The sequence below is a fragment of the Betta splendens genome, chromosome 9 (genome assembly GCF_900634795.4).
Source record: "Betta splendens chromosome 9, fBetSpl5.4, whole genome shotgun sequence".
Classification (NCBI taxonomy): Eukaryota; Metazoa; Chordata; class Actinopteri; order Anabantiformes; family Osphronemidae; genus Betta; species Betta splendens.
In genome coordinates this window covers 12847359-12870458 of record NC_040889.2, presented here as the reverse complement: position 1 = coordinate 12870458, position 23100 = coordinate 12847359, and the positions used below count along the sequence as shown (strand labels likewise).

Here is a 23100-nt window from a genome sequence, read left to right as displayed (position 1 = left end):
TCGTCTTCATACCTCATCTCCGGACGTCACAGATGCTGCTGTGGCTCATCAGACGTTAAGGTGGAGTGTTCACATCACTGGAGCGATAACATGCAGCGCGGGGTGGATGACGCTCTGATGAGCCTCTGGATCCACATCCACATCGATTACAGTGAAGCTTCCTCCAGGTTCTTCCAGCTTCTTCAGCGCCAGCGCGCAGCAAGTGAAGCATCTGCAGCTGACGACATTCAGCCCAGGCCTTTGAGGAGCTGCCGGCTCTGACGTTTGTGCTGAATGTGAGACAAATGACCTGAAGCACCCACAGATTCAGGCCTGAGTCAGAGCTGATGGGGAGATCCCCCCCCGTCCCCGCCGCTCAGATCAGACCCAGCAGAGGGAGCGATCAGCATAGCAGAAGATTATTGTGCAACAAGTCCTTTCTCTGTTTCGCATATTCAACGACTGTCGTCAGCAGAGATGCAGCTTTGATTTGCCAGGAAAACACCTTCAGATTCCAGAGCCCTCGGCGGCTTTCTGTGTTTTCGTATCCAGTCAGAGATGGAGCAACAGCATCGGTGTGTGCCTGTGTTTTCTAGTTATTGGTGCCAGATGATGATTAGTAATTAACGGGTTGTTACTGTTCCAGCAGCTGGGCCGAACTCTGGTTTCCTGTTGTGAATGCACAGAGTGATGGTTTATTATGATTGGTCTACGTGAGTCATTAGCACCATAATGTTTCCCTGACGATGATGAAGGGTTTGTGTTGTGATGCTGCTGAGTCATTAATCATTCAGTCCTGACTTCATGGAGCTTTAGGATCAGGTCATGGCTCCATCTACTGGACGCAGACAGGAAGCAGCACAAACGGAAACCTGCTTCATTCGCTGGTTTAAGCACACTTCTGGTTCTGTTACAGCTTTGCATGCTGGGAAGGTTTGTTTTATTTTTAGAACAAGTCTCAAAAATATGTAAACCTGACGCTTTATGATCCCAAAAACACACAAAGCTTCTTCTCATGACTCTGATTGAAGTCTGTGAATGAACTGAGTGGCTTAAACCCAACAGGCGCCGTCAGGTGAGTGAGGCCCAGCAGCGTCTGTCAGATGACGTTGGCTTTATGGCTTCATCCCAGCTCGGTCATATCCCTGTGTGAACGGCTGTTACCCTTTCCTGTTCAAAGCTCAAAGTCCAGCTGTTCCACAGAGACGTCCAGACGTCCAACAACAGGAAGACAAGAAACCTCCAGAAAGGAAGCCCGTCTCAGCTGAAAGGCCAGAAGGACACAACGACGTGGGAGAGGAACAGATGGATTGTACCTGAGAGCAGCAGGTTGGAGAGAAGCCTCGGATCCTTGAGCCCGGCAGACATCTTGGAGTCGCACAGGTGCGTTTGAACCAATATGTCGGCCGCTGATCCGTCGGAGGACGGTTGTAGGTCTGTAGCTGGTGGAACCTGCTGCTTGTGCTTCAGGACTCCACATGTAATATGAATAAAGTCCTGTGGTGATGGTGGCAGATGTAGACAGGTTTAAAGCGTCCCATTCCTGCTCTGTGCGATGTGGGTTCCTTGCTTCTGGTTTTATGCCGCCGTCCTCTGAGCCTTCTGCAGTGGGAGGAGCTGATCTTCTTCTGTCCGAACCAAGACACAGTTGAAGTTAAGGTGGATGCTGCATGTAGAAAGCAGCTTCTAGAGGCGTTCTTTGAATAAAGGCAAGTTCTGGTCTGTTTGCTGTCCCGGTCCAGCAGCTTCGGCGGCTCCTCGGACCAGCGGCGCCCCCTGCTGGGCGGCATGGAGCCTGAGAGCGGCCGGCTGCCCATCCAGGTCCTAGGAGAGAACGAGGCCCTGCAGCAGTTCTTCAGCGGTGAGATGTGCTTTAATGGTGTTCAGGGAGGTTCTGGTAGAGAGACTGGACCCAGTGCTTGGTCACTGGGTCCGTCGGCTGAGCGTCGTGTGTGTTGCAGGTCAGGATGTGAGTGGCGTATTGGACAGCTCCGTGGTGGACACCAGCATCCTGGAGCGGTACCTCAGCAGCGACATAGACCCCAGCAGCTTGTAAGACCCACTCAGAACACACCAGAACCTCACACCCCACCTCAGCCAGAAGCAGCAGTAGATCAGCATCATTCCTGCTTTTACATAACACAGAACAACAGCGTTGACCTAGTTCACTATCAGGTTGTAAATACAGTAAAGACGGAATGAAGACAGTGAAGTGAAAAAACTCCATGTGGTGATCCTGATCCTCACTGTGACCCAGCTCCAGCTGTGCTTCACACCTGGCTTTTTTTCCCAGCATGCTCCCTGAGTCTCCTCCTGACTCCAGCTCAGAGGCCTGTTCTCCTGCTCAGATACCAGGTCTGTCCTCCGTGATCCTGAGGCATCAGTACCTTACACAAACACACGGCTGCTTCCTGTTTGAGGGGCTCAGACCCTGTTTGTCTGTTAAATGTTACTGAAACCTCTTTATGTGAATGCCCTGGGTGTGTTCTGCCCTCATCCAGATGTGCATCGGGACCCCTCCTACTGGACCCAGCGGCCGACGGCGTCATCCTGTCCCTTCACGGATCGAGGCGCCGAGCTGCTGACGCACGATCAGCTTCGCAGTTTGGGCCTCACTCACGCAGTCACCTACGCTAAACATCAGCCTGTGTCTGAGCTGCCCTGCTCCCAGCCTGCAGCCTCCACCTCCACGCCACACGCCTGGTAAACGCACCGCATCGCGCCTCCTGCCTTCTCCGCCTCTCGCGGTGGAGTTGTCTGAATCGGCCGCGCTTCAGCTCCCCAGGAAATAAGAGGAGGAGGCGCTCGGAGTCAGAGGAGCCATCGGCGGGAGGCGACGCGTGCTGTGAAGGCACGGCTGCTGGTGCTGGTGGAGCTGGTGGAGCTGCTGGTGCCGCCGGCGCGCGGCCCGGGGCCGGCCTGGGGCTGACGGGATCCTACCAGCTGCTGACGTGGGAGCCGTTCAGGCCGGAGCAGTGGAGCCCGTTGTACGACAGCGGCCACCAGACGCTGTGAGGAGCCGCCTCCATGTGCCGCCGGCCGGTGGAGGCCTCCGTCTGACCGCTGTCTGCCTCTGCCTCCAGGTCCCCGCCGGCCTACTGCGTGGACACGGACAAGGGCTTCAACTACTCCACGGCGGACGAGGCCTTCGTTTGCCAGAAGAAGAACCACTTTCAGGTCAGCGTTCACATCGGCGTAGCGGCGGAGCCGCGCTACGTCCGAACGCCCGCGGGCCCGCGGGAGGCGCATCACTTCCAGATCCAGGTGTTCGGGCTCAAGGTGAGTAGAGGAAAGCGCTAGGCGGCGTTAGCGGCAGTGAGCAGCAGCATTCAGTCGTGCTTGTGTCTCCAGCTGGAGGACCCCAGCCACCTGGTGACCATAGAGCAGTCTCAGCCGGACCGCAGCAAGAAGCCCTTCCTCCCCGTCAGGTAGGTGGCGCCGCACATCAGCGACTCAGCAGAACACGGACATGACGGCGGCCGCTTTCCTCCAGAGTCGGTCTGCCCGGTGGGAAGATCACCAAGGTGACGCTCGGCCGGCTGCACTTCAGCGAGACCACGGCCAACAACATGAGGAAGAAGGGCAAGCCCAACCCGGACCAGAGGTGAGCGGGCGGGGTTTCAGCCGTCCGGCGGGCGTCGGTGGGCTTCAACCCAGCATGTGTGTGCAGGTACTTCCAGATGGTGGTGGGTCTGTACGCCGTGGTGAGGGAGGAGGCCTTCATCGTCGCAGCTCTGGCGTCGGACAGACTCATCGTCAGGGTAACGCCCCCGCCGGCCGCCGCCGCACGCAGCAGCCCGCCGGCGCTCGGGCCCAGAACCAAGCTCCGGTTTCCCCACAGGCCTCCAACCCCGGGCAGTTCGAGACGGACGGCGACGCGCTGTGGCAGCGCGGGGCCGCGCACGACGCCGTGGTGTGTTCAGGGCGCGTGGGCGTCAACACCGACGCGCCCGACGAGGCGCTGGTGGTCTGCGGCAACGCCAAGGTGATGGGCGCCATCATGCAGCCGTCCGACCTGCGGGCCAAGCAGAAGGTCCAGGAGGTGAGGCCGCGGAACCACTCCACGCCTTCTGCCCTGTGGCTCCAGGTTCTTACAGCCTCTCCCTTCGTCAGGTCGACGCCGAGCAGCAGCTCAAGAGAATCACTCAGATGAGAATCGTGGAGTTCGATTATAAGCCGGAGTTCGCCTCCACCATGGGAATAGACCGAGTCCACCAGACCGGTACCGGGCCACGGTTGTTCTGGCAGCACAGGCGAGCAGAGCCGCAGCTCCGACTCACCCTCATGTCGTGTTGCAGGAGTCATCGCTCAGGAGGTGAAGGAGCTGCTGCCGTCGGCGGTGAAGGACGTGGGCGACGTCACCTGCTCTGACGGAGACCGGATCAGCCACTTCCTGATGGTGGACAAGGTGCGTTGCCTCCTCCTCCTCTCGTTGTGAGCGCCGTCTGGCCCTCGCTGACGCCGCGTCCTCCCGCAGGAGCAGATCTTCATGGAGAACGTGGGCGCCGTGCAGCAGCTGTCCAAGCTCACCGACAACCTGGAGACGCGGATCAACGAGCTGGAGGTGTGGAACCAGCGCCTGGCCAAGCTGAAGAGCCTGACGGGAAGCCTGCGCTCCTCAGGGTACCGCCTCGGCCCGGCCCGCTCGGCGCCAGCGCAGCCCTATCGGAGCACTCATTCTGACGCTCGCTCCAACAGGAAGCCCGGTAAGCTCAGCGGCGCCCCCGCGTCCAGCCCCGACCCGTCCAAGTCTGAGAAGGTCCCGGAGCACGGCCGGAGCCGGAGATGCGGCCGCTGGCGGCGGCACAAGGCCTTCCGGGCCGGCGTCTTCGCCGTCCTGGCCGCCATGGCCGTGTGGTGAGCGTCCGCAGGCAGCATTACAGCAGCAGAACATGACTCAGCGTAACCCGCGTCTCTGTGCAGCGTCATCTCCATCACCGCTCTGTACCTGGTGAACCTGACGGAGGACGGCTCCGAGGGCCTGCACGGCAGCAGGTAGGCGCCGGCACCGCCTCTGGATCAGGACTCACGCGGTGACACTGCAGCCTCATTCGCTCTCATCTGACTTCCTTTTTTTCTCGCCAGTAGCAACGGCAGCGCGGCTCCCGTGCCGACCACGGTCTGGACCAGCTCAGGTAACTGATATTCCAGACCCGTTCTGGAATGTTCCGGCTGTGATGCGGTGCTGACGTGTCCCTGTCCCCAGCGACCCGTCCACCGGGACTCTGGCCTCCAGCCGTGGACTTCTGTGAGCTGCTGTACTGTGACCAGGTTCACTGCTGCCCCACGAAAGCAGCCGACAGAGCCGAGTCCGGCGGAACCGAAGCCACAGAAAAGTCTGTGGTCTCAGGTGAGAACAGACGTGAACAGAACATGAACAGAACGTGTAACACGGAACACGCTTCGCTCTGCTCCTCCACAGAACGGGAAAAACTGTACCAGAAGCTGAAGAGCAGCGGAGACTGTGAGTAAGGCTCAGATCCACGGACGCAGAAGCTTCGGAACCACGCTAACGTGTCACTGTTTCCAGGGAGGAACACCAGCATCCACTCGTTCCTGATCAAAGAGAACCAGCAGCTCATCGACAGCACATACTGCCTGAGGGACGAGTGTGGGTGAGTAAGAGGCGAGGGCGGAACCGGCCCGGACGTGTGGCTAGCTTCATGCGTGTGAATCCACCCGCAGGCCTCACAGATACGTGTACCGGGTCCCCGTCAGCCGGTTCGTCCCCGTCAACATGAGGATCACGCTGCTGATGAAGTGAGTACCGTGCGTTAGCGGCGTCCGGCCCGCGAACAAGCTGCACACTCGCCTCCCTCTCTCTCAGCTCCACAGAGCTGCTGGTGGTGCATCTGTGCCGCTTCGACGAGTCGCTGGACTGCTCCGGGCTGCTGGATAAAAACACCATCACGGGGAGCGTCTACCCCTCGAACACGCAGGTGAGCGGCGCTGCGCGGCGCGGCGCCGATCAGGGGATCGTCACGCACACTGACGCGCTGCTGCTTGTCTGCAGGGGGAACACGAGTGGCCGCTCCACGTGGCCCGTCTCTACCAGAGCTCGTACCACTTCCGCTCCACGGTGGCTGTAAGATGCGTTGGCCAGAACCAAAACTGTTCTGACCCGACCTGTGGCCTCACTAACCTGCTTTGTGTGTCCAGGGTCAAGCCGACTGCAGCACGGACCATCACTTCGAGGGGGCGCTCTTCACCGACTACATCTTCCACTTCTACAGGCGCTGCACGGACTCGTAGACTTCTAAACTATTCAATGACCCACACAAGCTTTTATATTTATGTTTTTAAAATAGGAGGCTCAGACACACTGCGTTTTCTCATCTCGTCTTCTCTGAAATGAAAAGTTAACACTCAGGTATCAAAGGATGATTTCCCCATGTCTGTAAAACCTTTGTTGTGGTAGTTTGAAGGTTGTAGCTATGAACTAGTCTGTGTTTCTGTTGTTTCTCTGCTTTATGGAGCTCAGGCCACATGTCAGATAAAATCAAACCCAAATTGTACTGAAATTTAAACATAATAACAATAGTAATAACAATTAAATAATAAAGTGGGAGTTCAAATAAGATTTAAAGCAGTGATTAGTGCTGGACAGTCAGTAACACTGGTTGAGGACAGCTGCTGTATTAATAAATGATATTTATACTTTACTTAGTCTTCAACTTATTATCATTGAATCCATTTTTTGTTCAAATGAGCTAAACTGAGCGTTGGTGAATAACCATGAAAGAGCTGGTCGACTGCATCCGTCTTGGTCTTCACAGTCAGCTTCAGCCTGTTCACTTGTTTAAGTTGAGCCTCAGGGCCCAGTGTCAGCTCCCTGAGCTGTGGACACACACACCGATGACTAATTCAGGGGAGGAGGTGTCACACAAACGCCGCCGGATGAGGTGAGTGGGACCCAGAGGAAGCTGGAGCTGCAGAGAGATGGATGCACAGCTCGTGGTGAGTACCCGCACGCAGCCGTTTACACAAAAAAGTCAATTAGTAGATGATGTTCAATATTAGGGGCCGAGACTCCCGTCAGAGACGTCGGTCCCTGAGAACCACCGTCCACAGGCTCGTCCTGAGCACAGCAGGGGTTTGTGCCTGCTGCTGAGCTTTAGGTCTGAGCCTCTTGGTGTTTTAACACCTGAGTTAACGCGTTTCCTCCTCGCTGTGTCTGAGTCTTTCCAATCTGAACTAAAGCAGAGCCAGGTAAGTAATCTGTTCCAGCTCTGCAGCGCGGTGTCGTCTGTCCCTCTCTCAGCCTCCCCTCCGGCAGCTTGTAATTAACTGATACTGTATCCTGTGCCAGGGCAGGACGGCGGCCCGGCACCTCTCCCGGATTCAGGAGGAGTCAGGCAGCAGAGAACACAGGTGAGTTTCCAGTCTCACCTCAGCCCGGTTCTTGGTCTGGTCCAGGTGCCGAGCTCCCTGCTTAGCGCCGAGTCCACTTCCTCGCTGAAAGGTGACTCTGCATTGCTGGTATTTGTCTGCTTAGTGCAGTGTGTGTGTGTGTGTGTGTGTGTGTGTGTGTGTGTGTGTGTGTGTGTGTGTGCGTGTGTGTGTGCGTGCGTGCGTGCGTGCGTGCGTGCGTGCGTGCGTGCGTGCGTGCGTGCGTGCGTGTGTGTGTGTGTGTGAGAGAGAGAGAGAGATACTCTGCATTGGAGCATGACCTTGCCTACGGGATCCGTTACCACGATCGGACCCGACTGTAAACAAATCTGGATGGAAACTGGTTTACATCAGTGTTCGTGTGTTTATTGGCTCAGTCACTCAGTACACGTACCTTTACCTCATGATAAAGTGAAACTCTATGAACTCTCTCTCTGTCTCTGGCAGCACCTGCTTCCTGCCTCCCATCGTCCAGCAGCAGCAGGCGCCTAGAGCAGGTGAACCAGAAAGACTGGTTCTGTACGAGCAGCAGAGGAAGCTGGAGGACGACAGGAGTCTGCTGGAGGAGGTCTGTCAGTGGTTGGAGGATACAGAGGACACAGAGGCTTTTATTTTGTTGAGTATCCTGACATGTTTTTCAGTTGGGTCGTATCGAGGCTGAACTTCGTCTGGATGTCGAGCAGCGGCAGCAAACTGAATCGTTTCATCAGAAGAAAAACAAGCAGCTGCTGCAGAACCTGCTTCACCTGAGCCTCAGCCAGCGAGTGACCAAGTAGGTGGAGTAGCATCCATTCATTTAGACGAATCTGCAGCAGCAGTGGATCATCACATCCGTCACATAGACCTCCTGCCCTCATGTTATAATTACATATTTAAGATCAGTTTGTTTTGTATCAGTGTTTTTTGTCTTCTCCAACAGACCCTGGGTCAGCAGCTACTTCAGGATGTTTCCTATGCACATCTACTGTCTACCCGTCCAGACCATCAGACACAAAGGCCGAAGGCCAGGACAGAACAAACGGAGATGAGGAGCTCGTCACATCAGACAGCTGTGGAATTATTGTCTTATTTCTGATAATGGAGACTTTCTTTTTAGGATCTTAAGTAAAATGTTAAAGCAGAGGGGTTCATCTAATGTTGCTTATAATGGTGCTGTGTCTGTGCAACAGATGATTTAACAGTTAATAAACTGGAACTAATAAACATTTGATTTCATTTGGTTTCTACAGCTAACAGTAAAAAATAGCATGAATATATATGTATGTTGTCTTTACTTCCATATAGTTTTTAGGTGCTCCTCCCATCACTGTTTTAACATGGTAAAGAATTAAAATGAGTTTCTGCTGCAGTGGTGTTTTTGTTCTGGTTTCTGTGATCAATACAGAGTTTAGACAGATCATGGCGGCCGCCTTTTCCATGATGAGCCTAAAGGCAACATGACGTTTGAACGTATTACGTCACTCCGCCGGCCAGTTCTTCTTCTGCGTGCGTGCACTGCTTCAGCCCAGACTCACAGACATCATGGTGAGCTTTTACTCCTATATAGTATTTTCTGAAGCGACACGAACGTTCGCACTACAACGCCTTCGTCCTTGGTGTAGCCATAGACTGTTTGAAACAGTCAGCAGTGTTGTTTAAGTCGCCTATAGCAAGTTTCGTTGTCAGGTCGTGATGCTGACCGGCGAACAAGCACATGGGCGTCATGAAAGCGCTAACGGCTAAGCTAACCGCTTCAGCGCAACTGATTCAGCGCAGTCAGTGGTGGTTTCATTCCTTCTGTGGCTAACCGTTTATTAACACACACCTTAGACGTTTAGGGTGTTAGCAGACTGCCGGTCCGAACACTGTTTGTTCTCGTTGTTTTGAGCTAGCTAGCCGTTAGCGCCTGAGTTTAGCTTGTCATCGGGGCTTTGTGGTTGTCAGAGAGGAGCGGATCGGATCTGCGGACACTCAAAGAGGCTGAGTGAAGCTTGAACTTTACCATCATGTGTCATTCACCGCCTCACACATCGAGACATTAGCGGTTATATGTGTGTATATATGTATATATTTGGTTTCCTCTGTGTAGTTCGACTAAAAGCTTCTAGCGGTTTCCAGGATGTCTGGGGCGGGGCGCGATCCATGCTGCGTTCATAGCTGCTCGGAAATGAGGAAACTAGCAAACGAAACACAAAATAACGTTTCTGTTATAGTAGTTCTCTACATGACAACAAACACCCTGATTTAAACTGTTGAATCCTATATTAATTAGTGTGTTATTCTGCAGGCGTCCTTATCAATGGCCCCTGTGAACATCTTCAAACATGGAGCTGATGAAGAAAAAGCAGAGACTGCACGCCTGGTAGGTTGGTTTGATTATCAGCCTTGTATGGATGCATTTTGCCGCTAGTGAAGGTTCAGGTAAAACCGCTTGTGTTCTGTCCACAGTCCTCTTTTATTGGGGCCATTGCTATCGGAGATCTGGTGAAGAGCACTCTGGGACCGAAAGGAATGGTAAGTCAGCCACTTGTTCGCTCTGTCTATATTCATTCAGAGTCTGGGTTCAGAACAATTTGTTTTTAAGACGTTTACATAGTAAACAAATACTCCAGTGAAGAATTTGTTAATTATTTTGTGCAGGATAAGATCTTACTGGGCGGAGGGAAAGGCGCTGCAGTGACCGTTACCAATGACGGGGCGACCATCCTGAAGGCCATCGGAGTTGACAACCCTGCTGCCAAAGTCCTGGTTGGTAAGTTAAGAAACCCGTCAGGTGTTTGAATTGTCCATGAATTCTTGACACGACCGGGAGCGTTTTCACAAATATATCTCGGCTCCTGGTTCATGAACAAAAAACAAACCTTAAAGTTGAGTGTTCCTCCAGTTCTTCTTGGTTGTTCAGTTTTGTTTTTATTTTTAGACATGTCAAAGGTTCAGGACGATGAAGTTGGAGATGGGACGACCTCTGTTACCGTGTTGGCTGCAGAGCTGCTAAGGGTAGGTGCCTGCTGGGTTCCAGTCTTTGACAATCAGCTGTGACTTTTCACACCAGCTTGCGTAGCTGCTCTTTAACAGCGTTGCTGTCATTTTAGGAAGCAGAGCTTCTTATCGCCAAGAAGATTCACCCACAGACCATAATCTCTGGCTGGAGGAAGGCCACTCAGACTGCCAGAGAAGCTCTGAGAGAGGCTGCAGTGGACCACAGGTGAGACGTGATGCACCGCAGAGCCAGAACCAAAACGCTGCCATGAAGACACGCCTGTTACTGAATGGAGAAAATACCAAATGATGCGTCACATGGAGTACTAATTACTCTGCTCCAACTTGTCATCCTCCCGGTCTAAATAGCAATGACCCAGCTCGTTTCCAGGAGGACCTGCTCAACATTTCCAGGACCACGCTGTCCTCCAAACTGCTGACTCACCACAAAGACCACTTCGCCCAGCTGGCCGTTAAGGCTGTCATGAGGCTGAAAGGCTCTGGGAACCTGGAAGCCATTCATGTCATTAAGAAGCTGGGAGGAAGTCTGACTGACTCCTACCTGGATGAAGGTAGGAATCATACACACAGGCACATGCAGGCCAGCCGCTCGTTTCTGACTGCTGCATCTTTGGGCTCTTAATAGGTTTCCTCTTGGACAAGAAGATCGGTGTGAACCAGCCCAAGAGGCTCGAGAACGTGAACATCCTCATTGCCAACACCGGCATGGACACAGATAAGATCAAGGTACACACACACACAGATACCCTGTCACTAACAGGGGTTAACTTTGTTATCTGCTGCAGATTTTGTGGGTAGGAATAATTTCTGAAAATAATGATCTGTCTGGAGTTTGATCCTGAAGGATCCAGTGTTTTCAGTAGTGTCTGACCGCAGCACTGACTGTTGGTTTGTCTCAGATCTTTGGCTCCAGGGTTCGCGTTGACTCGACAGCGAAGGTTGCAGAGATCGAACTCGCAGAGAAAGAGAAGATGAAGGAGAAAGTGGATCGGATTCTAAAGCACGGGATCAACTGCTTCATCAACAGGTCCAGCGTCTTTCAGACGCTTTGTATTTTTAGACATTCATCCACTGGCACTGGAGGTCGCTGTTTACTGACATGTCTCTCTCCACAGGCAGCTGATCTATAACTACCCAGAGCAGTTGTTTGCTCAGGCCGGGGTCATGGCCATCGAACACGCCGACTTCGCTGGAGTCGAGCGTCTCGCTCTTGTCACTGGTACGAACACACACGTTACAGATAACGACTTCCCAGTTACTGAACTTTGTCAGAACTATGTTAAACATATTTATGCCTGCAGTATCTTCTGTCTGGGTTTTAATTTGAAGGGGTTTAATATCTACTGAATAATTAGTCTATAAATAATGTGTTAAGGCGGAGAGATCACCTCCACCTTCGACCACCCGGAGCTGGTGAAGCTTGGTCACTGCAAACTGATTGAAGAGGTCATGATCGGAGAGGACTTGCTGATCCACTTCTCAGGAGTCAAGATGGGTACGAACGCTAACACACACAGTTGTACCACAAGCGCCTGCGGATCGCTGAGCGTTTGCAGTTTTAACCCCATCCGTCCTCCTCCCTTCAGGTGAGGCCTGCACCATTGTGCTGCGGGGAGCGACTCAGCAGATCCTGGATGAGGCGGAGCGTTCACTGCACGACGCTCTGTGTGTGTTGGCTCAGACCGTGAAGGAGCCGCGCACGGTCTACGGAGGAGGTAAACACAGGCGGTTCAGGTCTGGCAGCCAGGGATCGGCAGAAAATGAGCAGATTTTGAAGATTGAAAAAGTTTTAACTGGAGCCACTAATCGTCAGCCGTGTTTGGTTTGTGTCTCCATCAGGCTGCTCTGAGATGCTGATGGCCAAGGTGGTGACTGATCTGGCCAGCAGGACGCCAGGGAAGGAGGCGGTCGCCATGGAGTCGTTCGCCAAGGCTCTGAGGATGGTACGGAGCAGCTTGTACATGTTTGCTGTTTTGACCTGTAGTTGAGTAAATCCACACTGAACCGACTGGTGCAGATGGACACAGCAGGCGCTTCTCAGCTAAAACCTTTGACATGTTTTTACCAAACGTGACTTGTCAGACTTGTCTTAGACTGTGTTCATATCACAGCAGTGACCCAGTGTCTCTGTTCAGACATGATTCTGTCCCGTAGAACTCGTCCTGTCCTTTCTAAAGGTTACAGCTGACTGACCTGTTTGTCCCGCTCTCTTCTGTGCAGCTGCCGACCATCATTGCTGACAACGCTGGCTACGACAGCGCCGACCTGGTGGCTCAACTGAGAGCTGCCCACCAGGAGAACAAGACCACATTTGGACTGAGTGAGTCACCGCCACTTATGAGTCAAGCGTTTGTGTATCGATGGCAGCAGCCTTTCACTGCTTCCTCCCCTTAAACGTGGCTGTTTGCCTGTACAGACATGTATGAGGGCACGGTGGGCAACATGGCAGAGCTGGGCATCACAGAGTCCTTCCAGGTCAAACGGCAGGTGCTGCTCAGTGCGTCTGAGGCCGCAGAGATGATCCTGAGAGTCGACAACATCATCAAAGCCGCTCCCAGGTCAGTTCACTCGGCTGAGTTGTGGCTGCACATGATGGGTTCACAGGTCGTACGCTTGACTCGTGACGCGGCTGCTTTGCTCTTGTAGGAAGCGAGTTCCTGACCATCATCCCTGCTAGAGACAGACGAGGATGAAGACGAGCTGAGGAGGGATCCATTTGGTTATTTATCACCTTTGTGTCATCCAGGTTAAAGGAATACGCCGCTGTTATTTTTTTGTTTGACTCACTGTGGACGCACTGCACAGGCAGGATGCTAAAGCTAGCTTATTAGCTTCAGCGGCTCTGCCAACGGTAGCAGCGTCTGACGCTACTCTTGGCACTGCTGAGTTACGCTAGCATTAGCGCCAGTTGGCGGCGATTTCACTTAGAAGTTTGGACCTTGTTTGTTTTGTTTACTGAAATAAATGAACCAGTCGTCGTCAGCATCTTTGTGTTTGTCTTTTTTTATGAGTTCAGAAAAAAACTGCATCAAATGTGAATGTGCAGGAGCTCAGACCCAGACTGGGTTAGAATCTATGGTCATATTTAACCAACAGAGGGAAGAACAGTGTCAGCGTGGTGTGGGTCAGGACTGGACGACCGATAACTGGACCGAGCCTGCACTCAGCTGTGTTCTGGTTGTTGTATCGTCATGGCCACGAAATCAAGTGATGGAAGCTGAGGGAAAAAACTGGTTAACCTTGTTCTTGGTGTCTCCGGTTCACTGACCCCAACTGTTTGATCGGGTCAGAGTCACTGAGACCTGCGAGTGTCAACAAGTCACTGAACTGGAGCGACTGCCTGTTTCCCAAACCTGTTTTTAGTCCCATGGTACCCACATGCACGCCTGCCACCTTTTGCTCTTTGCACCGTTCGTCTTTATTTCTGGTCTGTTCAGTAGTGTGTCCACGACCTCCGTTCTCCATCGAGCTGGACTGAACCTCGGGTGTGTTCCGCTCTCCAGCTGTGGTGTCGGGTTTCTGTCCATGTGTAACCAGGCTTGGATCCAATCGGACTAATAAACTTCTGGCTGTCCCAGATTTGAAGTCGGAACGCGATGTGGCGGCACCTGGCTGTGGTTTTGGTGGTTTGGACATGGATGGGCTCGGCCATCATCAGGTAGAACCATAGGAGTGACTGCTTCATGAACTTTGTATTCATTAACCAACATTAACGAGAACCGTGAACGTAGGTTTGAAGCAGCCTGCCTTCTGCTGAGGCGGCTCCTCTGAGCCTTGGAGTCACGCTGACAGGACGTTCTGTCTCCTCCCAGGGTCCCCCTGAGGCGGGTCCCGTCCATCCGGACCCAGCTCCGCGCCGTCGGGGGGCTGGAGGAGTTTCTGGAGCATCATCGCCCTGACGTGTACGACCGGCGCTACGCTCAGTGCTTCCCACCGGGCTCAGCGTCGCTGAGGCTCAGCCGCTCCAGCGAGAAGCTCTACAACTTCATGGACGTAAGAACAAGTCACCAAGGTTGCTGGTTCAAATCCCTAAACCACCTGAAATGATGAATTGATTATAGCCAGTGAGCCTGGTGTCACAGTAGTCTAATGGACAAACAGGTGCTCCAGCAGCAGGTGTCGGTACCGTTCTGACTGTGTGTGTGGATCAGGCCCAGTATTACGGCGACGTCGGCCTGGGGACGCCGATGCAGAACTTCTCTGTGATCTTCGATACGGGCTCCTCCGACCTCTGGGTGCCGTCGTCCTACTGCGTCAGCCAGGCCTGCGGTAACACGTCCCGGCTCGCTCAGCTGCTCTGGCGTTCGGGTCAGAACCTGGTGATGAGACACCCTCTGTGTGTGTGTTCACAGCGTCACACAAGCATTTCCGAGCTTTCGAGTCGACGTCGTTCCATCATGACGGTCGGAGGTTTGGCATCCGCTACGGCTCCGGGAACCTGCTGGGAATCATGGGCCGAGACACGCTGCAGGTCCGTCCCCTCAGACACGGTGGCGCTCATCTGCTTCTCCTGTAAACCCGTCCCCCTCTGCAGGTGGCCGGTCTGGCAGCTCTGAACCAGGAGTTTGGGGAGTCGGTGTACGAGCCCAGTGCGGCGTTTGTGATGGCCAGGTTCGACGGCGTTCTGGGGATGGGCTACCCGGCGCTCGCGGAGATCGGGGGCAAACCTGTGTTTGACAACATGATGGCGCAGAACCTATTGGACGAGCCGGTGTTTTCCTTCTACCTCAGCAGGTACGACGTCACCGCGTCTGAATCCAGTGGGACACGGTGACTGAGCTGACGGCCTGTTTGTCCCTGCAGGAAGGCCAACAGCAGCCTGGAGGGAGAGGTGCTGCTGGGAGGGATAGACCCCACGCTGTTCAGCGGCGCCATCCACTGGCTGCCGGTGACCAACAAGGCCTACTGGCAGATTGGGCTGGACAGGTTGGGAGGCTGCGCGCTGCATCGGGCCGTTTGTCTGTGCCTGTGCTCATGGCTGTCTGTGCTGGTGTCAGGGTGGAGGTGCAGGGGGCCGCGCTGCTCTGCCTTCACGGCTGCCAGGCCATCGTGGACACAGGAACCTCCCTCATCGCGGGGCCGTCCGGAGACATCCTCGTCCTCCAGCAGCACATCGGAGCCACGCCAACGAACAATGGCGAGGTTGTAGCAGACTGTTGACTGGTGTATGGGTGCCCCGTCCACCAAAGGTCTGACTCCAATGTCACATGTTTCAGTACTTTGTGGACTGCGCCCGCTTGTCCAGTTTACCCCAGGTGACCTTCGTACTGGGAGGAGCGGCGTACTCCCTCTCTGCCCAGGACTACGTTCATAAGGTAAGCCCCCGTTTGCAGGCGAAGCCGCTGTTTCTGTCCGGCGGTGACACGTGTGTGTCTGTCCCCAGGAGGTGTCTGCAGGCAGGGAGCTGTGCATCAGCGGCTTCCAGGCCGTGGACATGGTCTCCCACCACGGCCCCCTGTGGATTCTGGGAGATGTTTTCCTGAGGCAGTACTACAGCGTCTTCGACCGAGGCCAGGACCGCGTCGGCCTCGCGCCCGCCAAGCACGCCGACGAGCCCTGAGGGCTGTTCAAAGCCGTGACTGTTCAATAAATTCATTGACAAACGTTTGAACCATCATTTAGCATCGAGGGCTCATACTGTATGTTCAGCGTCAGAGTCAGAGTTTTATTATGGCAGCCACAAACGCAGCAGATGATTAAGTCAAAGACATTTACAAGCCAGACAAACGTAACAGTCGTCACTTCCTGGAAGGATTAAAGTCACACCAGCAGCTGGGGATCCGTGTCCCGTCGGAACCACCGTCCATTCAGGCTGTGAACAGCGGGTCACAGTCTGGACCCAGGACTCGCTCCGTCCTCTGGACTAGGACTGATCCTGGTCCCATGTGAGTCCGTCTGGAGTTAAACATGCGTCCTGTTTCTCATTTCCTTTCTGAACTGTGTGACTGGTCGTTTTCCTTGATCTCCTCCTTCGTGCCGTGTCCTTCATCCTCCTCATCCTCATTCGCTGCCACACCCTGGAATTCATGGTCGAACTCGATGTCAGGCACCTGCAGCGTGTCGGCCGCCGGACCCGGTGACCGTCTGGACTGGGCGCGAACCAGGGCCCTCCGCCTCCTCCCCAGGGCCTTGGGGCTGGGCAGGCTGCGTACCGAGGCCTTGGACGTCTGTCTGGAGAACTGCAGAGAGAACTGGCGCCGCCGCGGCCGGCTCGGACCCTGCTGGCTATTAGCTGTTGTCCAGCGAAACTCCTTTGGGCCCAGTTGAGTTTGAGTGGGGGACCAACTCATGGAGAAGCTGGTCCTGTTGGAGAGATGGGTTCAGCATCAGTGACTCAGAACATACCAGCAGATACAAGTGCACATCACCTTCTACTTTCCAATCCTGCTGCCTCTGTTGTGGGGGAGGGATCCAGTCCGTTCTGAGGTCTCACCACGCTGGCGGTACCAGAATCCCGACGGTAACAGGCATCAGTGGGAAGAGGCGGACTGACGAGGAGCTGGGGGAACACGGCCGACGAGGAGCTGTCGGGGGACGGAGGGTTGCTGCTCACTTCCCTCAGGGTGAACAGGGTGTCAGGAGGAGCCAGGTCGTTGACCCTGAGTGGAGCAGAAGCAGGTCAGAACCTCCCATCTCCCCACCGAGCCTGACGCCGGCGCCGTACCTGACGTCCTGGAAGAAGCTCCACGCGGCGTCACTGCTGTGTCGTTTCAGGAAGGTCTGAGGAGGCCGGAGGTCGGGGGGCTCCTGGACGCTCAGCAGGCGGCGGACGCGTCCCAGGACCTGCGGCGTCAGAACGAGAACGGCTCCAGAACGCGTGTCTGAGCTGTGGAAGCGGCTGAGTTTAACATGAGCACGGGCCCATTACCGATTCCTGACGTCTGGCCGTGATGGAGCCCTGCCGCCGCGGATCAACGTCTCCGGCGTCGGCCTCATCACACTGCAGGATGTCAGAGAGTCTGGAGGGGAACAGAGTGGTTACCGGACTGAGGAGAGGCCTCATCAGAGCGCGGCCTCATGGGAACTGACCCCATGTCGGTGGTGGAGCCCAGGAAGGAGGGGATGCAGGAGTCGGCTGCAGCCAGCGTGTAGGGCGGGCGGGCGTCGCAGTCGTTCCAGTACATGTCTTTGGTCATGTGAGGCAGGTTCATGTGCATCTCATCCACCGCCAGCAGAGACACCTGGAGAACGGGAAGCAAACCAGCAGCTTAGAAAGCAGCCGTGTCTCTATAAATAAGAGTCAGGACTGGCTCACATGAGGCGTAAGATGAAACTGTTCCTGCTTTTATTTTTAGAGCACTGCTGTCGCTGAAATCAGCTCGTGTCTGACCTCCCAGCGTGCGACGGAAGCTGCCGACCTGAAGGTTCCTGTCGATGATCCAGTTGGCTTCGAAATCGTCATCGTCCTCCCCAAACGGATTGATGAGCTGCTCCGCTACCTGACAACAGAACAGGCCCCGCTGCAGGTCAGCGACTCTGAACCTCTGAGTTTCAGGGTGGTTGAGGTTTCACAGCACCTTCAGCCAGCCGGCGTAGAAGAAGAACTGCAGGAGAGTGAAGATGGGGACGTAAAGGTCCAGGTCGTGCCCCTGGTAGCCGCGGGCTGGGTCGAGGAACTGCCGACCGATCAGACAGGCGAAGAAAAAGGTGTAGACAGCAAGAGTGACGACCTGGAGACGAAGACGGAGCAGGTGGAAAAACAGGCCAATGGATTCTCACTGGCTCCTGGTGGGCTATGGACAACCGGGTCAGAACATCTGCAGGACTGCAGGTTACCCAGGTAACGTGACTGGCTAGCGTTAGCGTCCGCTGGGTGAGAGTCTCATGTTACTGATGGGATTAAAGGAGCATCTGCTTCCACAGAACACAGACCTGCGTGTAAACCAGCGGGACGCCGACCCAGTCGTAGCCGAACAGAGTGGCACACCAGGTTCTGAAGTGATTCAGCTCCTGATGACAGAGAGGAGACAGTAATTAAACGAGGCTGCCAGGCCCAGAGCTGTGATTGGAGCCTGATGCTCATCAGGCCTCTGGTCTTCCTGAGCGGCGCCACACTCAAATCACTCATTCATACTTAGACATAAACCCAAACAGTCACATTGAGAAGGTTCTGGAGGTCGATGCTGTCCTGGACGCGTCCTTCCTGCCGAGCTTTAGACGCCAGGTTGGAGAACCACACCACAGGAATCCAGTACTTCAGGTGAGGGGAGCGGATGTTGTCGTACACCTTCCTCTCCTCCGGAGTCATGAAACCTGCAGACGCACGGGAGGGAAGTAACCGACCTGTCCATCATCCAGCTGGAGGTCAGACCATCATCCGACCCAGGCGCTGACCTGCCTCCACCACGTGGTCCATGGTGGGGAAGCGCTTGCAGACGGCGGTGCTGACGGAGCGGAAGATGAGGAGCGAGGTCAGGTTGACGTAGCGCACCAGCGTGCGGCGCAGCAGGCGGCCGTACTCGTCCTTCCCCTGGACGCAGCTGGAGGCGACACGGAGCTGCTTATTCTGAGCACGGCTTCACGTTCACCCGCCGCCCTAACGTACCTGGAGATGTGGAACATGAGTCTGTCGGGCCACGGCAGGTTCACGAACTGGTTCCACCAGCGGTTCACCACCAGAGTCACGTAAAAGCCTGAAAGACAAACAGCTGGTTCTGTCTGAGTGGTCCAAAAGCGACGCGTGCAGGTGTGCATTCCTTTCATTTTACACATTTGATGCTGGTTGTTTTTCACGATGCCGTTTCTCCTGGTGCGTGTTGGCTGCTGCTACTCGTCCTGCTTTTAGCTGCTCTCATCTCTCTAACGATCTGATTCCATTAGCAGCTGCTAATGAGGCAACCCAGCACCCATCTGTGCACTGATGCTCTCACAAATCTGATTTGTTTTATGGGGATTTATTCAAGTTTCCATTTTCCTGCTCAACTGTAATGTCATACTGACATTCACGTGTACCAGCAAATCAGAGTTTAGTTTGTGACAACAGACAAGACGATGCTCTGCTTATGTGCCACCTCGGTTACTTCAGCTGAGTAAGATAATATATAATAATAATGCTCATTATGATGGTGGACGAGCCCGTCTACAGGTGAGTGAATGAGCGGTACCCAGGACGAAGGTGACGGGGATCTGCTCCGCGTATCTGTCACAGTAGATGGAGAGTTTCTCAAACAGTATCTTCTGATGTTTAGAGAGCAGGAACCTGGAGAACGGAGGGCACAGGCAGGTCAGCCTCACGCATCACCTGCATCACCTCTGACCTCATAAGCTTCATAAGCCCTTACAGACCTGTACACGAGACTCAGGACGGTGTAGAGCACGGCGAACAGCGTGAACTCTCGGTACAGCAGCTTGTAGATGCTCCCCCTCCAGCGCAGCAGCAGCCGGTGGAAGCTGAAGAAGGTGGCGTTGGCGACTTTACTGGAGTATGTGACGGTCATCCTGAGCCCTGACAGACAGACAGAATGTCGGGCAGACAGACGGGCAGACAGACGGGCAGGCAGGCAGGCAGACAGACAGACAGACAGAGGGCAGACAGACAGACAGACAGACAGACAGACAGACAGACAGGCAGTTCTAGCTTTCAGCAGCCTTGTTACAGCTCAAACACTGACTAAAAGATTGTTGCTGTTATGTTAAAGATGTTTTATACTTACATTAAATCTACTTTTTTCCTTCTTGGGTGTCTCCTTGTTCCCGGATCTTAACCTCTGCTTTCCTCCATGTCTGTCGCTGGCTCACACTGTCTCTGCCTGATGCTGCCCAGTAATGCCAGGGAGCACACACACACGCGCACACACACACACGCACACGCACACACACACGCAAACGCACACAAACACACACACACACACACACACACACACACACACACACACACACACACACACACACACACACACACACACACACACACACACACACAGCGCAGGGCCATGTTGATGAGCAGAGCTAAATGTGGTCTTGCTGCAGCTGTGTGTGTTGGCATAGACGGCAGCACTGGTAAGCGTGTATAAACAGAAACAAAGTATATTTACTCCAGTGAACCTGTGACTTGACTTGGTCAGTGAGTGTTTTCAGATCACATCAAATCAAACTTTATTTATTTAGCACATTCTAACAACCAACAGGTTAGCCAAAGGGCTTCGGACATAAATAAAGGACATAAGCCAAACATAAAAAGTTAAGATCAATTAAATAAGTCAATAAGTATTCAATAAGTATACTTCAGTCACTAAACAGCCAGTCTCCTTTGTTGCAGATGCAGTAACTTGTCCTAAGCATATGATGGAGCAGCAGCACTGTAATATTGAATGTCTGTGCTCAATGTGACCACAAACCAAGATCCTAGCAATAAAAACCATATATGGTTCAACCAGGGGCCAGGTCGCTACACCCGCCTCCGGAAAAGAAGCAGAGTGAGACATCTTCACGTCATTTGAGTTTCGTACAGAGTGACACCCCTGCGTCGTCTCTGCTTAATGGAAGTATGTTTTTATCGCGAGGGGGCTATGACGTCACAAAGCGCTTTTCCGGGGTAAATGTGCACGCGCTCCCGGGCTTTGTGTGTTTGTTACGGCTGGTCTCACAGCGCCGCTCCCGCTTCCGCTGCTCCGCCCCGGACGCAGACAACCGCGGGAAAATCAAGCCTTGACGCAGGCGCGGATTGCCGCTAAACGCAGCTGAACAGGTTCAACACCTTTTAGTTCATATTCGTAACATTAATGTGTGTTAATAGAGCAGCGGCCGTTAGCCGCTAGCCGCCAGCTTTACGTAGCGTTAGCACACTGACACTGCTCAGAGCTAAACGTCGTTTGCGTGGAGCAAACAAGGTGGAGATGACGTCAGACTGTTCTTGACCTTCGGATGGAAATCTTGTCTGCTTCTCGATAGAAAAGCAGACAACTAAACTACGAGCTAAGTTTGCCACCATCTTGTTGCAATTCGGAGCAATGAGTTAAAAGTTTAGTTTCTAACCTATGGAACATAAACCCCATGGTTAAGAGATGAAATCTCAGCTTTCACAGTCTGACGTCATTCCTCTGGTGGCCTGCTATCATCCACATCCAGACGTGCAGGGGACAGAGTTTTGCAGCTGTCACACTCTCCATTAGGTTAGACAGGCTAACTGCTTTCCTGCATGGAAAACACGTGGAGGGGTTCAGCTCCATCAAATCTCTTTATATATGTTTTTTGAATTAAGAGAGAGGTCAGCAGATGGATGATGGATATGCAAACAGCTGTTGAATTGGTTGTCATCACTCCGATCAGATGTTCCCAGAGTTTATTCAATGATTAGTTATGAGCACCTGTACTTCCTGTCTTCTGCACATGCTCAGTAGAGCCATGCTGTCCAACGTGGAGATCAAAGCCAAAGTGAGCGACCCCGCTGCTTTTGCAGAGACGGCGTCTCGGCTCAGCCAGTCGGAGGGCACCATCATCAGGCAGCACGACACCTTCTTCAACTGCAGCCAGGGACGCCTGAAGCTGCGAGACTTCATGGTACGTCAACAAACAAACAAATGAACAGTAAACAAATGTAATTGTTTGGGTTGCTTGAGGTTCTGCTCATTTCCTAGAACGGCTCAGGTCAGCTGATATTCTACGAGCGTCCAGACACCGATGGACCCAAACTGTCTCGTTACTCCATCAGTCCGACCAGCGACCCACCAGGCCTGCGGGTACAGCCGCAGTCTATGTGTTTCTGCAGTGATACCAGGGGTTGTTGTGTGTTTTAGTCTTATGTGTGTTTGTGTGTGCCTGTCCGTGCCTGCACAGACTGTCCTGTCAGACGCCCTCGGGGTCAAAGGCGAGGTGAGGAAGCAGCGGCGGCTCTTTCTGGTTGGTCAGACCAGAGTTCACCTGGACACAGTGGAGGGACTGGGACACTACATGGAGCTGGAGGTCATCACTGTTCTGATTTTGTCACATTTTGTTCCTGCAGCTTTGACGTGGTCACAGTTCAGTCTGATGGAAGTTTTGAAATCTGTGTTTTTTAAAGTTTTTAAGGTTTATTTTATGGATAACTCAGCCCACATGATTAATCAAGCAGACAATGAGATTTAAAGATTTATTAATTATTAATTAGTAACGACCCAGCTTTTTACTCTCAGCAGGTAATTCACCCTCCATCTCATTTGTGTTGTTTTAAATGTTCTTTCAATTAGACACAGATAGGGTGATGAGCTTTCTCATCATCAACTTATCCTTGTCATGCTAATCGTCTTATAACCAGTTTGAACCAAAAGGAAAATGTGTAAACCACCAACAATCACGATCCGTAGGAGGTTTTTATTGGAACGACGCAGTTATGATCAGCAGGCGGCATTACAGAAACCATTTATATGTCGTCTGTGTGGTTTTATATTTATTTGATTCATTTAGTTTGATTCTCATGCTCGCTCTTCTGCTCAGCTAGTTAAAATGAGAACATACTGTAAAGCAACAGTATCAACCCCTCAACCTCAACCTAACTCAGGTAAAACTAAAAGTTGAAACTAACCTGCACTTGCTATAAAGTGTAAAATTAGCATTGGAGGTTGCTTTGAATCGGTGTGAGCCACAGGGAAGCAGAGAGCAGCAGGTTACTGCACTAAATCCTCAGGTGAGTGGCCTGAAAAATGAAGCTGCCAATCACCTGAAATTGATCCAGAGTTCGGTTCACGTGACGCAATGAAGTGAATAAGGTGTCTTTTTGTTTAGGTGGTGATGCGACCAGAGCAGACGCTGGAGGAGGGACAGCAGGTGGGTTTTCAG

The 23100-nt window shown here is 53.3% G+C and overlaps 4 protein-coding genes across 8 annotated transcripts; 3 read left to right on the top strand and 1 right to left on the bottom strand.

Annotated features, from left to right (window-relative positions):
* The first annotated feature begins 34 nt into the window (after positions 1 to 34).
* On the top strand, positions 35 to 8716 carry LOC114862504 (myelin regulatory factor-like protein). Of its 5 annotated transcripts, none has more exons than XM_041072481.2 (27): positions 35 to 1362; positions 1722 to 1840; positions 1941 to 2031; positions 2273 to 2334; positions 2481 to 2682; positions 2757 to 2990; positions 3063 to 3258; positions 3331 to 3407; positions 3473 to 3583; positions 3650 to 3740; positions 3821 to 4021; positions 4093 to 4201; positions 4278 to 4387; positions 4457 to 4602; positions 4678 to 4836; positions 4903 to 4974; positions 5065 to 5114; positions 5186 to 5329; positions 5402 to 5443; positions 5510 to 5594; positions 5665 to 5739; positions 5807 to 5918; positions 5993 to 6064; positions 6139 to 7350; positions 7816 to 7936; positions 8010 to 8140; positions 8288 to 8716. In XM_041072481.2, exons 2-24 carry the CDS (start codon positions 1768 to 1770, stop codon positions 6229 to 6231), a joined length of 2607 nt encoding a protein of 868 aa, XP_040928415.1. In that variant the 5' UTR covers positions 35 to 1362; positions 1722 to 1767; the 3' UTR covers positions 6232 to 7350; positions 7816 to 7936; positions 8010 to 8140; positions 8288 to 8716. The 5 variants fall into 5 exon arrangements, with proteins under 5 accessions (XP_040928415.1, XP_055368085.1, XP_040928413.1 ...); XM_055512110.1 differs by having other exon boundaries at positions 5186 to 5443; positions 6139 to 6936; positions 7289 to 7350; XM_041072479.2 differs by having other exon boundaries at positions 1725 to 1840; positions 5186 to 5443.
* A 59-nt stretch (positions 8717 to 8775) lies between these two features.
* cct2 (chaperonin containing TCP1, subunit 2 (beta)) lies at positions 8776 to 13330 on the top strand. The gene is made up of 16 exons (XM_029162934.3): positions 8776 to 8892; positions 9635 to 9709; positions 9796 to 9861; positions 9988 to 10099; positions 10268 to 10344; positions 10440 to 10552; positions 10696 to 10898; positions 10973 to 11073; positions 11247 to 11374; positions 11463 to 11566; positions 11723 to 11842; positions 11934 to 12062; positions 12187 to 12290; positions 12568 to 12667; positions 12764 to 12905; positions 12994 to 13330. Exons 1-16 carry the CDS (start codon positions 8890 to 8892, stop codon positions 13022 to 13024), a joined length of 1608 nt encoding a protein of 535 aa, XP_029018767.1. The 5' UTR covers positions 8776 to 8889; the 3' UTR covers positions 13025 to 13330.
* A 249-nt stretch (positions 13331 to 13579) lies between these two features.
* On the top strand, positions 13580 to 15923 carry nots (nothepsin). The gene is made up of 10 exons (XM_041072488.2): positions 13580 to 13832; positions 13926 to 14005; positions 14160 to 14340; positions 14499 to 14616; positions 14700 to 14818; positions 14882 to 15081; positions 15151 to 15273; positions 15345 to 15489; positions 15564 to 15662; positions 15731 to 15923. The coding sequence occupies exons 2-10, from the start codon at positions 13944 to 13946 to the stop codon at positions 15905 to 15907; spliced, it is 1224 nt and encodes a 407-aa protein (XP_040928422.1). The 5' UTR covers positions 13580 to 13832; positions 13926 to 13943; the 3' UTR covers positions 15908 to 15923.
* Positions 15924 to 15991: 68 nt separating this feature from the next.
* On the bottom strand, positions 15992 to 20133 carry LOC114862509 (bestrophin-3-like). The gene is made up of 14 exons (XM_029162903.3): positions 20001 to 20133; positions 19633 to 19792; positions 19452 to 19546; positions 18893 to 18980; positions 18682 to 18827; positions 18446 to 18600; positions 18220 to 18297; positions 17865 to 18017; positions 17706 to 17786; positions 17377 to 17528; positions 17216 to 17306; positions 17012 to 17130; positions 16716 to 16946; positions 15992 to 16650 (listed from the first exon to the last, which is right to left on the bottom strand). The coding sequence occupies exons 2-14, from the start codon at positions 19782 to 19784 to the stop codon at positions 16269 to 16271; spliced, it is 1923 nt and encodes a 640-aa protein (XP_029018736.1). The 5' UTR covers positions 19785 to 19792; positions 20001 to 20133; the 3' UTR covers positions 15992 to 16268.
* Between the last annotated feature and the right edge of the window lie 2967 nt (positions 20134 to 23100).